Source organism: Mesoplodon bidens, assembly GCF_964165515.1.
Source record: "Mesoplodon bidens genome assembly, chromosome: 5".
NCBI lineage: Eukaryota > Metazoa > Chordata > Mammalia > Artiodactyla > Ziphiidae > Mesoplodon > Mesoplodon bidens.
In genome coordinates, this window is record NC_138161.1 from 110,313,241 (window position 1) to 110,331,589 (window position 18,349).

Consider the following 18,349-nt stretch of genomic DNA (forward strand, 5'->3'; position numbering starts at 1 on the left):
GTTCCCTTTTCTCCACACCTTCTCCAGCATTTGTTGTTTGTAGATTTTCTGATGATGCCCATTCTAACTGGTGTGAGGTGATACCTCATTGTAGTTTTGATTTGCATTTCTCTAATAATTTAGTGATGTTGAGCAGCTTTTCATGTGCTTCTTGGCCATCTGTATGTCTTCCTTGGAGAAATGTCTACTTAGGTCTTCTGCCCATTTTTGGATTGGTTTGTTTGCTTTTTTAATACTGAGCTGCAAGAGCTGTTTATATATTTTGGAGATTAATCCTTTGTCCGTTGATTCGCTTGCAAATATTTTCTCCCAGTCTGACAGTTGTCTTTTCATCTTGCTTATGGTTTCCTTTGCTGTCTGATAAAAATTTTAAGATCATATATCCCCAAGTCAACATGCACGTCAAAGGTTATCTTAAAGAAACATACTTACGCCAATGATTTCATGATTACTAAGAGCATCTTAAGAACAACTATTTTATAATCACTTAAGGAGCCTTAATATTGATCTCATTCTGAATCAGGTTGTCAAGGAACAACAGTTTCCAAAAGACTGCTATAGATATTCTAACTAGACAGTCAACTGAAAAAGTAAGGGTTTATCAAGGTGACAAAATAATGTTATTTTAGGGAACTCACTGGTGGTCCAGTGGTTAGGACTCCGCACTTTCACTGCCGAGAGCCCAAAGTCTCTCAAGGTGGAAGCGGAAAATTTTTTTAAAAACTGAATAAAATAAAAAAGAATATGATATTTAAAATGTTGTCTATACAACTACAATAAGCATTAATTCTCTGAATAGTTCAGTTTGTGAAATTAACTATTTCCTTATAAACCCCAAGTATAAATATTCTGGTAGCCTAGAAACAGACTAGGCTCTCTAGAATTATAACAACTAGCCAAGAGGATCTAAAGATTTTGGTTTGATTTAATTACTATGTAGTGAAGGAAAAGTTACACAAGCCCTAGCAGCTGTCATGTATTACTTATAGTTTTGCAAATTCATCAATAGTACAATAACAGAAAGATTTCTAAAATAAAAATAGTATGTTATGTGAAAATGGAGAATGTATGACTGTCTTATAAATGTAATTTTTGGCAATAAAAGTCTGTAGCCTAACTATTGTGCACAAAGTATTATGCTGAGAGTGAAAGGAAGCGAAGACAGTGGTGGTCTCTGTACCAAAGAGTTTATAATCTAAAAGGGAGTATGAGATGAGATCATAACAGTTTGTAAAGTAAAATTACAAAAGGCTACACTTCTGTGCCGATTCTACTTAACAGCACCACCTGGGTGTCTACTAGGTATCTCAAACTTAACAGGTACAAAAATAGAACTCTTTATTTTTTACCCAAAACCTGTTCTTCCCTTGCCTTCCCCTTAGCAGCAAACAATACCTCTATCCGCCCAGTTTCTAAAGGTAAAAATGTCATTTTTTATTCTTGTTCCTGACAAGCAATTCAACAGCAATTCTGTTTGATTCTACCACAAAAATTATCTCTACTATCTCCCCAAGTCATCTCTTGCCTGGCCTAGCCTGATAAGGAAGCCATTGCAGGAAACTAGTTAACTGTTCTCTCCACATTCACCCTTGCCCCTCTACAACCCATTTGCCAAACAGTACTCAAAATATTTTAAAAATATATATCATCTCTCACCGCTGCTTTCTAATGGCTTCCTATTGCACTAATCATAAAATCCAAACTTCTTACAATGGATGACTTACAAGGCCTAACATGATCTGATCCCTGTTTCTCTCTCTCATCTCCTACCATTGTTCCTCTTGCTCACTTGCTCCAGCCCACGCTGGTCTCTTTTAGTTCCTTGAAGATCATGTTCCTTCCCATTTCAAGGCTTTTGATTCACAAGCCTCTCTTCCCCCTAGTTCCCAATCCATGGTACCAGAGATCAACCAGAAGATGACCAACTATCATGGGCCTCCTGATGGAAATGATACATCACCACTTACAAGTATTCTTGCCAAAATTGTTTAAACTGAGTCTATCCAGAGGGAACAACCAGACAATTTCAGAATGTGGGAAACTGTACAAGATAATTTGTCTACCCTCAAAAAAGTAACATGAAATTACTAGTTATCATATTATCTGTAATCCAGAAAAGTGGGGGAATCATCACTTTGAAAACAAGAATAGGCAATAAGTGTTACGCTATAACATCCTGATAGAACATATAATACAACCATTTTCTTTAAATCATAAAACCTTCCTAGCGACAGTGAAAATTTATAACATACTACTAAATAAAAAATAGCACAGCTGGGGCTTCCCTGGTGGTGCAGTGGTTGAGAGTCCACCTGCCGATGCAGGGTACATGGGTTCGTGCCCCGGTCTGGGAAGATCCCACATGCCATGGAGTGGCTGGGCCCGTGAGCCATGGCCGCTGAGCCTGTGCATCCGGAACCTGTGCTCCACAACGGGAGAGGCCACAACAGTGAGAGGCCCGCATATCGCAAAAAAAAAAAAAAAAAACATAGCACAGCTACCAAAACTTTGCACTATGATTTTAAGACGGTAATGTGTAAACTAACAAACACTGATGAGACTTCTGGCAAAACTGCAACCCGGATGAGATGAGACTTAAGTTGCAATGAGGTTAATAAACTTTGCATGTGAGACAGGTGAGACTTTAGGAGCCAGAGGGTGGAATGTGGTAGACAGAATAATGGCCTCCCAATGATGCCAACATCCTAATCCCCAGAACCTGTGAATATGTCAGGTTACACTGTTTGGGTGAATTAAAGCAGCAGATAGAATTAAGGTTGATAATCATCTGACCTTGAGATGAGGAAATTATCCTGGAATTATCTGGTAAGTCCAATGTTACCACAGAGTCATTATAAGGGAAAGAGGGAGACAGAGAGTGTCACAGTCATTGCTGGCTTTGAAGATAGAAGGGGGTCATGAATCAAGAAATATGGGCAGCCCTTTGAAACTAGAAAAGTCAAAAAATAAAGATTCTGGGACTTCCCTGGTGGCGCAGTGGTTAAGAATCCGCCTGTCAATGCAGAGGACACGGGTTCAAGCCCTGGTCTGGGAAGATCCCACATGCCATGGAGCAACTAAGCACGCAAGCCACAACTATTAAGCCTGTGCTCTAGAGCTGCGAGCCACAACTACTGAGCACACGTGCCACAACTACTGAAGCCCGTGCACCTAGAGCCCATGCTCCACAACAAGAGAAGCCACTGCAATGAGAAGCTGGCACACTGCAACGAAGAATGGCCCCCGCTCGCTGCAACTAGAGAAAGCCCCCGTGCAGCAACGAAGACCCAACACAGCCAAAAATAAATAAATAAATAAATTTTTAAAAATAAATAAATAAATAAAATAAAGATTATTCTCTAGACCTTCTAGAAAGAAATGCAGTCCTGCCAACACCCTGATTTTAGCTATATGAGACCTGTATCAAAACTCTGACCCTCAGAACTGTAAAATAATAAATTTGTGTTGTTTTAAGCCACTAAATTTGGGATAATTTGTTATAGCAGCAATAGGAAACTGACAAAGCTTATTCAGTGACTGGACTAGGATGATCATCTGCCACACTGTCTACCTAACAAAGGAAAGAATTCACCCTCTCTGGAGAAAGATAATATCATCCAGAGAATCTACAGTTCTTCAAATACAATGTATAGCATGAAGTTAAAAACTGGGCCCACCAAAAGAAAGAACTAAATAACAACAACAAGAAAACACAAAACAAATAGAAATAGACTGACAGATGACTTAGACATTGGTTTTATTAGTGACTTAAAAGTGGCAATAATTAATATATTCATGAAACTAGAGAAAAACCTGCAAGAAACAGATGAAAAGTTAGTGATTTGGGGCTTCCCTGGTGGCGCAGTGGTTGAGAGTCCGCCTGCCGATGCAGGGAACACGGGTTCGTGCCCCAGTCCGGGAAGATCCTGCATGCCACGGAGCGGCTGGGCCCGTGGGCCATGGCCGCTGAGCCTGCGTGTCCGGAGCCTGTTCTCCGCAACGGGAGAGGCCACAGCAGTGAGAGGCCCATGTACCGCAAAAAAAAAAAAAAAAAAAAAAAAAGGTAGTGATTTTCACCAAAGAACAAGAATCTATAAAAAAGAAAATCAAATGAAATTTCCAAAAGTGAAAATATACAACTGAAAACTCCACAGACAGGTTTAACAGCAGTTTATACACAGCAGAAGATGAGGGAATACAGATCAATAAACATATCCTATTTCTCTATGCAGAATAATATTTCAAAAAAGAACGAGACATGTAAGACACAGCAAAAAAATTCTAACATATGTGGAATTCAGTCCCAGAAGAAGAGAAGCAGTGAAGCAGAGGCAACATTTAGAGAGATAATAGCCAGGAACTTTACAAATGGATGAAAGATTCTCTACAAACCCCATGTATTGAAGAAACCCTACAAGCCCCAAGCAGAATGAATATGACACAAACCACACCTATACATCATGGTAAACTAATTGAAAACCAGTCAAAGAAAAAAATCCTAAAAGCAGCCAGAGGAAAACAGACACATTATGCTCCAAAGAGCAACAATAAGACAAACAAACTTGTAACATAAATGATAAAAACATAAAAAACATAAACAAAAGACAATGAAATGACATTGTGCTTTAAGAAAAAAGCCAACCTACTATTCTATGCTTTGGGAAAATAGCCTTCAAACATCAAAGAAAAACAAAGGCTTTTTCAGACAAACAGAGATGGCTCTTAGCCAGCCCATAAAACCTGAAAGAAATGCCAAAAGAGGTCTTCAAATTAAATGATAAATGTGCTAGGGAAGTATCTTAATTCATTTTATTCATATAAAACTATTACCTGACCATAACCAATAAAATCTAGTCTCTTTATTATATTAGTTTAAATACTTTAATTTGAAAATTCATAGAAATGGATTTTTAACTTACTATAAAGCTTCCCTTTGAACAGAAAATTGAAAATCAAAGCAAAACAACATTATCTCCAAGTTAAAAACTATTTTTTAAGAAAGGAAAAGTTTTGTTTATTTAAAAATGAACATGGGGAATTCCCTGGCGGTTCCGTGGTTAGGACTCCGCTCTTTCACTGCCAAGGGCCTGGGTTCAATCCCTGGTCAGGGAACTAAGATCCCACAAGCCCCAAGGTGCAGCCAAAAAAAAACACATTTCTGGCTAGAACTAAAAAATTAAAATCATTAGTCCCATCAACTTTAATTTTATATGAGTCAACTTTAAAAGTATACACACTTGCTCACATCTTTGTCTAAAAGTGACTAGAATACATACAAAGTTAAATCCTTGATATTAATTGTCCTAGTGTTAGGGGAACCACTGACTAAAACTGCCCACCCTGGCCAGGCACCAATGAGCTATCTTGCGACAGGAGGTCCTGGTAAGGAACATGGAACTAACAAGCCACCACCAACCAGAAGAATTCAGTAAAGGTCAAAAGGCAATGCCAGTCCATATGTCCTACCAGCCTCCCAGAATCCTCCTCGCTGTAATCCATCTTGGCACGAGCGATGCATGCACCACCAGGAAGGACCCTGAGTCAGAATGATTGGCCAGAGACAACCCAGAAACTAATTCCATCACCGTAAAACCAGAGACTGCAAGCCACGTGGCAGAGCAGTCCTCCTGGGTTCCCTGACCCTCCTGCTCTCCACCCGGGGGCCCTTTCCCGATAAAGTCTCTTGCTTTTTGTCAGCATGTGTCTCCTCAGACAATTCATTTCCGAGTGTTAGACAAGAGCCCACTCTCGTGCCCTGGAAGGGGTCCCCCTTCCTGCAACAGTAATGCCCATTCTCCATTGCCTGCCTTTGGTTAAACTACTTTACCATTTTTTTTACACTTCAACACTGAACTATAACTTTTTAAGCAGTGAAAAAATTTATATTTAAATTTGAGTATGTCTGTGGCATCACAGAAAATATAAAAACTTTAAACAGAAAAACATTATATTTCAATAAAGAATCCCGATGTATTTCAGGAACAAATTACAAGATTACAATCAAGTTAATTCCTTCTATGAGAATTTCTTCATGTACTCATTTACCCAGATCTTTATAGAGGTTTAACTTGCATCGCTTCTCTTCTGTCTAACCTCCAAATCCTAGATACAGTTCAATGGAAACAGATTTCATGTACTCTCAAGTAAACACGTACATTTCCTCATAGTAGTTTTCTTCTACAACCCCTCAGTTCACTTATCCTTTGCTCTGTCATCATTCAGGATTTAAATCCTTAAGCCACTGTGTCCTCAGTTGTTTTTTCTACTCCTATTCTTTTGCTCACTCTTCCTTCTTAAATACTCTACACATAAAATCTACATATGGCCCTTTTTAAAGACCTTTACTGCTCTCCTACAAAGTGAAGTCTGTCCATCTACTTTTATTGTTTCATCATCCACAACACAGATGATTTTCATATTTACAAGTAACATGCCTAATCCTTCATGCATTCTAGATGCTTCCAACCGATAGCTTACTATTTCCACGTGGGAATGCCTGCATCCTTAACTAAATCATCCAAGCTTCTCTTCAAGGATACAAGAGAAAGAGGAAGGGGAATTAGCATTATTAAGTGGGTACTCCCCACCTACTTTGGTGAAAAGCATTTTGAATTCTCAGTAATGCAGTATTGTTCTCACTGAGCCTAGGTAAAAGTAAGAAACCTACCCAAGGTCTCACAACAAGTAAGTGAAAAAGAAGTCAAACAGGTAATCAACCTCCAGAGCCCACATACTTGGTCCACATTCACTACCCTAAAAGAGTGTTCTCCAGTAGAAATTACGCTTTGCATACCAACAGCAGATCAAATACATCCATTATCTCCATTTTCTCAAAAAATCCAATTAAGGGCTTCCCTGATGGTGCAGTGGTTGAGAGTCCGCCTGCTGATGCAGGGGACACGGGTTCGTGCCCCGGTCTGGGAAGATCCCACATGCCGCGGAGCGGCTGGGCCCGTGAGCCATGGCCGCTGAGCCTGCGTGTCCAGAGCCTGTGCTCTGCAATGGGAGAGGCCACAACAGTGAGAGGCCCGCAGGAAAAAAAAAAAAATCCAATTAAAATGACAGAAAAGTAAGGCGGGTTAATACACAGGACAAAGAACAGAAGCAATAACAGTAGCAACACAATTCTGGAAACTGAAAGGCAAATAAAAGAACAGTAACTCAGACCAGAAAATGCCAAACCTAAGTCTTCAAAGTACACTTGTGAAGCCAATGTCAAGCAAGAAGATCTACAATACAGAATCCCCTAATGGTTAGAGGCATGAAGATGTCATATGTCTCAAACTACTGGGATGGAGGTGGGAGGAGGTGGGAGAGTGAAAACAGGATTAGTTGAAATCTTATACTCATAAGGAGCAACGAGACTCTTCAGATCCTCATTCCACTCCTCCAACCTGATATGACTACCCCTCCCTGACACTGACAAAAGATGGGAGCTTTATTTTCTGTAAAGGTTTACATAATTAAATCAAAAGTATTGATTAAAACTCTGTTAAAAATTCCCTATGAGAGAGAAACTCCAGTAAGAAGTCTCTACCCCACAGCCCTTCCCCAGCCCCTTCCCTAGCTCAGTTCCCTGAAATTCAGCACTTACGCTCTATTTACCAGGCAGAAGATGGCTCTTTAAGGACATGTCAGATAAATAAGAAAAGACCTAAAGATACGGACATTTGGGACTGGTCCCAATGAAAATACTGCCCTGTAGTGAAACTCACCAGTCAACAAGCTGTAACAAAATATACCATACTTCCAATAACTTTTTAAGTGCCTCATTCTTTGATGTAAACAGAGAGCCAAGGGTCAACAGAAACACATTAAGGAAAACTTCTAAAAGGAGACCAAAACAAACAACAAACAAACAAACAAAAACCTTAGAGGAAAGGTAATTCAGAGAGGAAAAAAAATTGTTGACTATGACTAATTTCTTCAGATGTACAAGGAAAGCTCTTGAATGGGTTGACATTAAAAAGGAATATTCACAGTAAGAACGAATTCTTGAAAACTAGGATTAGTAAATAATTTGGATATATCATCCAGAAAGTAGAACAAAAAGACAAAGAAATAGAAAAGGGGAGAAAAAAGAAAATTAGAGGATTCATTCAAAATATGGATATAAAAATAACAGGTTAAAAAAAGAGGAAAAGGGCTTCCCTGGTGGCGCAGTGGTTGAGAGTCCACCTGCCGATGCAGGGGACACGGGTTCGTGCCCCGGTCTGGGAAGATCCCACATGCCGCGGAGCGGCTGGGCCTGTGAGCCATGGCCGCTGAGCCTGTGCGTCCGGAGCCTGTGCTCCGCAACGGGAGAGGCCACAACAGTGAGAGGCCTGCGTACGCAAAAAAAAAAAAAAAAAAAAAGAGGAAAAGAAACTACCAAAGAAATAATAAGATTCCTCAGAACTAAAACACATGAGTTTTCAGACTGAAAGTATGTGTCCAAGACAATAAATTAAAAAGACCCACCCAAAGGCACATCATCATGAAATTTCAGAATACCAGTAGTAAAGAAAAAATCTAAAAAAACTTCAGGGACAAAAAATGAATCAGCAAATAAAAACAGCACCACATGTCAACAACAACACTGAAAACCCGAAGAATATAGAGCAATGCCTGCAAATTCTGAGAGAAAATGGTTTCAATCTACAAACCTACAAACATTTCCAAACAGGTAAAGTCTAAAAGGAAAAAAAAAAAAAAAATGCACCTTTTCAAGGGAGGGTAGTGGCAACTGCACTCTGCAAAAATAAGTAAATAGAAAAGGCAACAACATGAAAATCAAGAACAGTAAACCCAATATATGAAAGACAGAGGGAATTTCCATATCAAAAATAAAGGGAATCAAGAAAATGAAGACAAACCACAGACTGGGAAAAAACAAATTCCAAAATACATATCTAATATAGGACTGTTCTTTAAAATATACAAAGAACTCTTAAAACCCAATAAGAAAACAAACAACCCAATTAAAAAATGGGCCAAAGACCTTAAAAGACATCTTAACAAAGAAGATATACAGGGCCTCCCTGGTGGCGCAGTGGTTGAGAGTCCGCCTGCCGATGCAGGGGATACGGGTTCGTGCCCCGGTCTGGGAGGATCCCATATGCCGCGGAGCGGCTGGGCCCGTGAGCCATGGCCGCTGGGCCTGCGCGTCCGGAGCCTGTGCTCCGCAACGGGAGAGGCCACAACAGTGAGAGGCCCGCATACCGCAAAAAGAAAAAAAAAAAAAAAAAAAAAAAAAAAAAAAAAGAAGATATACAGATGGCAAATAAGCATATGACAGCAAATAAGCTCACATCATATGTGATCAGAGAAATGCAAATTAAAACAACGAGATACCACCACACACCTACTAGAATGGCTAAACTCCAGAATACTAACAACACTAAATGCTGGTGAGAACGCGGAGCAACAGGAACTCTCATTCATTGCTCGAGAATGCAACTGGCACAGCCACTTTGGAAGACAGTTTGGGGGTTTCTTATAAAACTAAATATACTCTGGCAATACTTACCATACAACCCAGCAATTGTGCTCCTTGGTACTTACCCAAATGAGTGGAAAACTTATGTCCACACAAACATTTGCATACAAATGTGTATAGCAGCTTTATTCATAATTGCCAAAACCTGGAAGCAACCAAGATATCCTCTGGTAGGTGAATGCATAAATAAACTGTGGTATATTCTGACAATGATCTTGTATCCTGTGGCCTTGTTGAACTTATTAGTTCTATCTGACTTTTGTGCATTCCTTAAGATTTTCTATGTACTAGATACAGTCAGCCCTCCATATCCTTGGACGCAAAACCCACAGATAAAGAGGGTTGACTATACTACACCATTTTATGCAAGGAACTTGAGTATTCACATATTTTGATGTCCACGAGGGTCCTGGAACCAATCCCCATGGATACCAAGAGATAACTGTATATAATCTAAAAGTAGAGATGGATTTACTACTTCTTTTCTTATATGTATGCCTTTATTTTTCTTTCTTGCCTAATTGCTCTGGCTACAACCTCCACTACACTGCTAAACAGAAGTGGGAAGAACAGACTTTCTCTTGATCTTAGAGAAAAACGTTGTCTTCCACCATTAAGTATGATGTTAGCTGAGAGTGTTTTATACATGTCCTTTATCAGGTTGAGGAAGTTTTCTATTCCTAGTTTACTGAGTATTTTCTTTTTTCTAACTTTTGAATCTTATTTATTTTTTTATACAGCAGGTTCTTATTAGTCATCAATTTTATACACATCAGTGTATACATGTCAATCCCAATCACCCAATTTATCACTACTGAGTATTTTCATCATGAAAGTGGGCTGGATTTAGTCAAATGCTCTCTCTGTATCTATTAAGATGATTATGTGGTTTGCATCACTTGTTCTATTAATACGGTTTTCTACATTGATTGATTTTTGTACTCCTGAGATAAATCCCACTTGGTCATGGTGTACAATCCTTTCTATATATTGCTATATTTGGTTTGCTAATATTTTGTTGAGGATTTTAATACCTGTATTTGTAACAGATATTGGTATGTAATTTTCTTGTGATATCTTTGGCTTTGGTAGCAGGGTGATACTGGCCTCATAAATCAGTTGGGAAGCGACACTTGCTTCCTCCTGTTTCTTGGAAGAGTTTATGAAGGACTGTTGTTAATTCATCTTTAAACATTTAACAGAATTCATCAGTGAAGCCATCTTGGCCTGGGGTTTTCTTTTTTTTTCTGTTTTTGGGGCGGCATTGGGTCTTCTTGCTGCGCATGGGCTTTCTCTAGTTGTGGCAAGCAGGGGCTACTCCTGGTTGCAGTGCATGGGCTTCTCACTGCGGTGGCTTCTCTTGTTGCGGAGCACAGGCTCTAGACACGCAGGCTTCAGTATTTGCGGCACGTGCGCTCTAGAACGCAGGCTCAGTAGTTGTGGCGCATGGGCTTAGTTGCTCCGTGGCATGAGGGATCTTCCCAGACTAGGGATCGAAACCGTGTCCCCTGCATTGGCAGGCGGATTCTTAACCACTCTGCCACCAGAGAAGTCCCTGGGCTTTTCTTTTGAGGAAGCTTTTTGATTACTAATTCAATCTCATGTCTATTCAAATTTTCTATTTCTTCTTGAGGCATTTTCAATAGTTTGTGTCTTTCTAGGAATATATCCATTTCATCTAGCTTAACTAATTTATTGTCTGAGCATTTTTCATAGTATTCTCTCATAATCCCTCTTATTTTTGTAAGACAGCAATGATGTCCCCTCTTTCAGTCCTGAATCTAGAAATTTGAGTCTTCTTTTTTTTCTTTGTCTAGCTAAAGGCTTGTCAGCTTTGTTGATCCTTATGAATAACCAACTTCTGGTTTCACTGATTTTCTCTAGTTGTACTAGTCTCCATTTTCATTTACTTCTGCTCTAGTCTTTTTTATTTCCTCCCTTTCCCTGCTTTGTTATAGTTTGCTATTTTTTGTAGTTTCTTAGATGGAAGGTTAGATCACTGATTTGAGATCTTTCTTCTTTTTAATATAGGTGTTTGTAGGTACAAATTTCACTCTACGCACTGCTTTAGCTGCATTCCGTAAGTTTAGTATGTTGTATTTTTGTTTCCATTTGTCTGAAAGTATTTCCTTATTTCCTTGTGATTTCCTCTTTGATCCACTGGTTATTTAGGAATGTGTTGCTTAATTTTCAGGTATTTATAAATTTTTCAGATTTCCTTCTGTTACTGACTTCTAATTTCATTCCATTGTGGCCAAAGAACATATTTTTCATGATTTCAATCCTTCTGAATTTACTGAAGCTTGTTTAATGCCTTAATATACAGTCTGTGCTAGAAAATGTATTCATGTGAACTGGAGAAGAATATGAATTCTCCTATTGCTGCATGAAGTGTTCTATAGATATCTATTAAATCTTTTTTTGGTTTATAGTGTTATTCACATCTTCTATTTCCTTGTTGACCATCTGGCTAGTTGTTCTACCCATTATTGAAAGTATTTATGTCTCTATTATTGTTAGATTTTCTATTTCTCCCTTCAATTCTGTCAATTTTTGCCGCACGTATTTTGAGGCTATACTAAGTGCATATGTTTATAAGTATATGTCTTCCTGATGGATTGACTCTTTTATCATTATAAAACATCCTTTATCTTTAGTAATTTTTGTCATAAAGTCTATGTTATCTGATATTAGTATAGCCATTCCAGCTCTCTTTTGGGTACTGCTTGCACTGTTTATATTTTTCTATCCTTTTACTTTCCATCTATTTGTATCTTTGAATCTAAAGTATTTCTCTAATAAACAGCATGTAGTTGGATCATCATTGAAATTTTACATAATAAAAAGTTTTAAATAAATAAGGCCAAAATACATAGAAAGACGTAACCTCTTCTGAAATTGAAGAAGCTATTATATAGACAAAATATTCAAGAACAGCCATTAAATTTTTGGAAAAAAACAGTAACAAAGGAAAACTTGTCCCACCGGATATCATAACAGACTATAAAATTTTACAACTAATATATTAACAATATTTGCAGGAGAACAAAAAATTACATTGGTAGAAAAGAGTAGAATCCAGAAAAAGACCCATGTTCGTATACATATATGTATATGCACATATGTGTGTAATTTTAAATCAATGGGGAAAGGATGGATTATTCAATAAAAGGTATTAGGACAAAGGCTTCCATTAGGAAGAAAATAAAATAGGATTATCTCCCACACTCAAAACTAAATCCAGCTGCATTACATGAAACTAAAAATTGCTAAAAATAGAAAATATCCTATAATAATGGTAATGGGAACACTTTTCTAGGGAATACATGAAAGCCAGTTTTTAAACTTCTGTATTATAAAAGACACCATACACACACTTAATGCAAATTTAATTAATGCAATAAGGCCTGTGGCTTGAGAGATGGAGTAAAAGAGTGGATTCACTTCCAAGTCCACCACTTGAAAGTCCACCACTAAGAAGCCAGTTTGGACTTCCCTGGTGGCGCAGTGGTTAAGAATCCGCCTGCCAATGCAGGGGACATGGGTTCAAGCCCTGGTCTGGGAAGATCCCACATGCCGCGGAGCAACTAAGCCCGTGCGCCACAACTACTGAGCCTGCGTGCCTAGAGCCCGTGCTCCGCAACTAGAGAAGCCATCACAATGAGAAGCCCCCACACCACAACGAAGAGTAGCCCCCACTCTCTGCAACTGGAGAAAGCCCGTACACAGCAACAAAGATCCAACACAGCCAAAAATAAAATAAATAAAATTTAAAAAAAGAAGTCAGTTTAACTTCTCAAAATATCCAGTTTGGTATTTTTTTAAACATTTTAAAAACAAATATAATAATTCCTACATCGTAATATATTTTAGTATTAAATGAGATGGTAGCTATAAAAGCATCTAGTATAAGGTCTGGTATGTTATAAAAGCTTGTTCTTCCTTATTTCAACTTATGCTGGTACTACATTAAATGAAGAACTAGAAGCTGCAATGAGGAGTAGCTGGGTTCCTGTATTTTGGTTCATGATAAAACTACTGATACTTTATAATGCCATTCTACCACTTATGAAATAAAAACACATTTTGCTTCATCTCTTGCCCACCGTATTTTCCATGTATATAAAGTACCAATTGTTAAGAGTGTACCTGTTCTAAATATGGAAGGTAAAGAGGCAAACCAGCCAGGATTGGCACCAGCTTAAGAGCAAAACATTATATGTATGTGTGTGCACGCGCACACACTTATGTGGGCATTTATTTATTTATTTACTTACTTATTTATTCCAATGTCTTTCAACAATTAAAACCTTTCACCCTAAAACATCTTTTTAAGATTTTTATCCTAAGTTGCTGAACAAGGATCATATCTGAAATAGAATCAAACAAAAAACCTTCAGAATGGTGCAAAATAAACATTGTTAAGGATAAAAAATAAATGTACCAGATAAAGACTCAATATTTTTATATTTGAGGAATGAAATAGAGCAAAAATCTTCCACAAGTCAAAAAGCACTTGGGACTTCCCTGGTGGTCCAGTGGTACAGAATCTGCCTTCCAAGGCAGGGAACTCCAGTTAGATCCCACACGCCCTGGGGCAACTAAGCCCGCCAACTGCTGAGCTCGCGTGCCTCAACGAAAGAGCCCGCGTACTGCAAACTACAGAGCCCATGCGCTCGGGAACCCACGCGTCACAGCTACAGAGCACACGCGCCCTGGAGCCCACGTGCCACAGCTAGAGAGAGAAAACCCACACACCACAACTAGAGAGAAGCTCGTGCACCGCAAGGAAGAGCCTGCACGCCACAACAAAAGGTCCCGCGTGCCGCAACTAAGACCCAAAGCAGCCAAAAAATAAATAAAAATTTTTTTTTTAAAAAAAGCACTAGCGGAACCACCATCTTCCACTAATTCGCCAAAATGACCAACACAAAGAGAAAGAGGAGGGGCACCCGCTACTTGTTCTCTAGGCCTTTTAGAAAACATGGAGTTGTTCCTTTGGCCACATACATGCGAATCTACAAGAAAGGTGATATTGTAGATATCAAGGGAATGGGCACTGTTCAAAAAGGAATGCCCCACAAATGTTACCATGGCAAAACTGGGAGAGTCTACAATGTTACCCAGCATGCTGTTGGCAACATTGTAAACAAACAAGTTAAGGGCAAGATTCTTGCCAAGAGAATTAATGTGTGTATCGAGCATATTAAGCATTCTAACAGCCGAGATAGCTTCCTGAAACGGGTGAAGGAAAATGATCAGAAAAAGAAGGAAGCCAAGAGAAAGGTACTTGGGCTCAACTGAAGCGCCAGCCTGCTCTACCCAGAGAAGCACACTTCGTGAGAACCGATGGAAAGGAGCCTGAACTGTTGGAGCCCATTCCCTATGAATTCATGGCATGATGGGTGTAAAGAAAATAAAAGACCTGGACTGTAAAAAAAAAAAAAAAAAAAGTACTAATTCAACTTTTTGTTTCAAACAAAATTTCACTTCCTGAGTGAACCATATGTTTATATAAAGGAAAAAGCACAATTTTTATAAAAATTTTATAAATTTACAGTTTAGGGCCCAAACAAGTTCAAACTTCTTCAACAAATGTTGGTCAAAATGGATAATTCCCACTTTAAAAATGTACACTTAGATGCATTCACTTTCCTGCAGATTTTAAATGAACAAGATTTTGACCTTTAGACTGGTTTTTTAAAAAACTAAGAAGGGAACCCAAAATTACATAATGAAATGTGCCTTCCAATCTAAAAACAAAACAAAATGTTCACAGGAATGTAAAAGTAACCACTGAGTATTCAAATTACTAAAAACAATGTTGCAACTGCAACATCCTTCTCTCCCTATTTCAACCAGTCTTCCTGTTTCCTTACCAATTTAATAGGAAAATTAATGTCTGAAGCTTGAACACTGATGAAATTTTTCTTCAGCAAGAGCTGCCATTTACATTGATTCTACAACATTCAAGGCAGTTATGTCCACATACCAGACTTAAACGCCACAAGATTCATTTGTGAAGGATAATAAAAATAGGAATTAGATTTAAAGCAGCACAGTAGATCAGGACACTACAAGGAATAAATAGTACAGCTGCCTTGCTATCAGAAAAACAAGCCCAGCCGCCACAAATCTTCTTTTGATACAAACACTTCAATATATCACTCATAAAGTGCACAATGCTTTTAAAAGTTTCGCTTATACATAAGGCATGTGAATAAAAAGACTTCTGAAACATTATTTTCAAATGCTATAGAAACCTACACAGTAATGGGATTATAGGAAAACTGTAAAAATTAGGAGTGTGAATGATGAGACTTTTATTTCCTGGCATTCTTGCCTCTACTGCAAATTTAATCTAGTCTCACAAATTATACAAGATATTAGAGTTCTCTGAATCTTGGTTTGTCTTCCCAATTTGCAGCCAACAGCAACTGGAATACCGGAAACAACTCTAGAAAACCCCTAACATCCTAATTAATATAGAATAGAAATTACATTCAAGTCTAACAAACGTTCACTATAATATTCCATACGACTTAATCAGTATCTTTTCCTCTTATTTTATATTCAATGATTCTTTTATTTTAAAAACAAAGACAGCACATGGTTTGTGACCAACACCAGGGATTAGAAGCATTTCCAAATCACTTCTCTCAACTTTTTTTTTTGAATGAAATTTAAACTGTGAAACAAACTGAGCACAAAGCCACATTCTCTAGGTAAAAAGTGCCGTGATTACCTCGTTACCCAGTAATATTAACAACAATTTCACCAAAAAAGTGGAACTTTTTAAGGTACACTTTAAAAATTACTTCCTTTGCCACACAGTCCTGGAATCTAGCTTGCAAAGCTGTCCTAAACAATCCATTTGTATCTCCTCTGAGTCCATCAAATCACGCACAATATAAGTTTTAAAAACTAATACCAGCAACAGCAATCAAACCAGGTGTACGTTTTTATAAGCAATAGTCCTAAGCTCCAAATAAAATTAACACCAAAAAACAAACAAACAAACAAACCAAAGGACATTCTCTTAGAAGTAGGAGTTCCTTAGTTTTACAATAGTTTTCTTTGCTTTTCACTGAAAAGAAAATGGCAAATGAAATTAACAGTGATAACGATGAGAACAGTTAGTTCCCAGGCAGAGGATGCAGGAATTTACAACCCAGGCTTGGCCTAGAGATCAGCGGGCACACACACATCAAAGATCAGGGGACGCTTTCAAGACATGTCACTATCTAACGGAAGTTCTAAAGGCCTTCTTTTTAAGGCCTAAGGACAGCCCTATAAATGCACTGTAAAACACAACCTAGCAAAACACCATTCTCCAAAACAATTCAAGAGTTTCCTACGATGCCCGAGACCGAAAGAGTCTGTGCTCTGGACACCCTCAGGATTGCCGCCTCTCTCAAGGCAGGGTGGCCAGCCCATGTGAATCGGAGTGCCATCACGTCAGTTTATGTGACAGATCCACTGGGAGCATCCGACGGTGATGGGGGCCCTCCCGGGCCGACGCTGCTGGAAGAGGAACAGAAATGCCATCTTCAGGGCCCTCCTACTTCCGTTCTCAAAACAGAAATTCACTGTTTCTCCTAGTCCTCACCCCTCAGCCCGGTACCTCTCGACAGCGGTGCCCCTCCAAAGAGCTCAGGTGTAAAGAAAAGCCTATAGTCTCGGACCAAGGTGGACAGAATGCTGTTGGTAAAAGCACTCCCACCCCCCGACTCCCGTGCAAAATCAACCGCCAGCGCCTTCCGAGGAGCCCCCCCTGGCAGGGGACACGCCAGCAGCAGAAATCGACATCCCAGTTCGCCCCCCACTCCTTCCTCCTCGGGGTAAAAGGAACTAAGTGAACTGCAGGAGGGTGCCCTGCAAGCTCCCTCAAAGAAGGGCTGGGGTGGGGGTGGAAACGAAGAAGCAGCGGAAGGAAGGGGAAAGGACGAGCGGCAAGAGGAAGGGAACGTGAGCGCGCACCGCAAAGGGCACGAGTCTTCGGGGAGGCGGCTGCACCCCAGTTCCCCGGAGCTGGTGCGCCCCGCCTCTCGGGCGCTCCGCCCCGGGCAGAGAGCGAGGAAGGGGGATAAGGGGGCAACATCCTCCTCTGGCCCAGCCTCGCCCCTCACGAAGGGCTAGTCGGGGCTGTCGTGCCCTCTCCGGATCGGGAGCGACGGCATCGGCAGCCTGCCCCGTCGGAGGGCGCGGACTACGGGGCCTCCCGCGCGTTTCGCGGGCTGCCTTTCACGCCCCCACCGCCGGGGGAGGCAGCTCCGGGTGACGCCGGCCCGGCGCCAGGCGGCCGCGTCGGCTACCTGAAGCGGGGCGAGTCCTTCAGACACTCCTCGAAATCCACCGTCATCTTCATCCTGCCTCCGCCTCGTCTCGCAGGCGGCGCTGGAAGAGCCGAGGGAGCCGCGGGAGCGGCTGCGCTGGGGACCCAGACGGCTACGGCTGGCGCACGGCCGCGACTAGCGCTGCGCAGAGCTGCGGAGGGCGCCTCGCCCGCTGGTCATAGCAGCCGCGAAGACGGCGGCGGCAGCGACGGCTCGTCAGGCCCCAGTCCTGCCCCTCTTCCTCCCGCCCCCAGCAGAGGGCCGACCTCAGGGAAACGACCCGGAGTGACAGCCGCAGCCAGCCAGCCACGAACACGACGGCCAATAGGAGGGGCTTCCGGTAGCACCGCCTGCGGGCGCTCGGGCAACGCGCCTGAGCGACGGTAGCGGAAGCCAGTGAGCGGCGCGACCGTGGGAGCCACCTTGCCAAAAGCGTCCCGAGGGCCAACCAGGATGCGCGGGCGTCGTTAGGCGGGACGAACCGGTTGCTGGGAGGCCGGCAGCTGAGGCTCCTTGGGAAGGAAGTCACGTGGCT

General features: G+C 40.7%; 1 protein-coding gene and 1 pseudogene across 4 annotated transcripts in view; one reads left to right on the forward strand and one right to left on the reverse strand.

The window, feature by feature from the left end:
- ACAP2 (ArfGAP with coiled-coil, ankyrin repeat and PH domains 2) overlaps nucleotides 1-18,109 on the reverse strand; it is a 165,655-nt gene extending 147,546 nt beyond the window's left edge. For 2 of the 3 annotated variants that reach the window (XM_081234334.1, XM_081234332.1), the window contains exon 1: nucleotides 17,794-18,109. In XM_081234334.1, coding sequence (XP_081090460.1) covers nucleotides 17,794-17,846 — 53 coding nt within the window. In that variant the 5' untranslated portion in view covers nucleotides 17,847-18,109. The remainder of the gene's footprint in view (nucleotides 1-17,793) is intronic. The other variant, XM_081234333.1, reaches the window with a different exon arrangement.
- Nucleotides 14,384-15,109, forward strand: LOC308618005 (large ribosomal subunit protein eL21-like; annotated as a pseudogene). The gene has a single exon. The product of its transcript is annotated as a large ribosomal subunit protein eL21-like (transcript).
- Nucleotides 18,110-18,349: the final 240 nt, after the last annotated feature.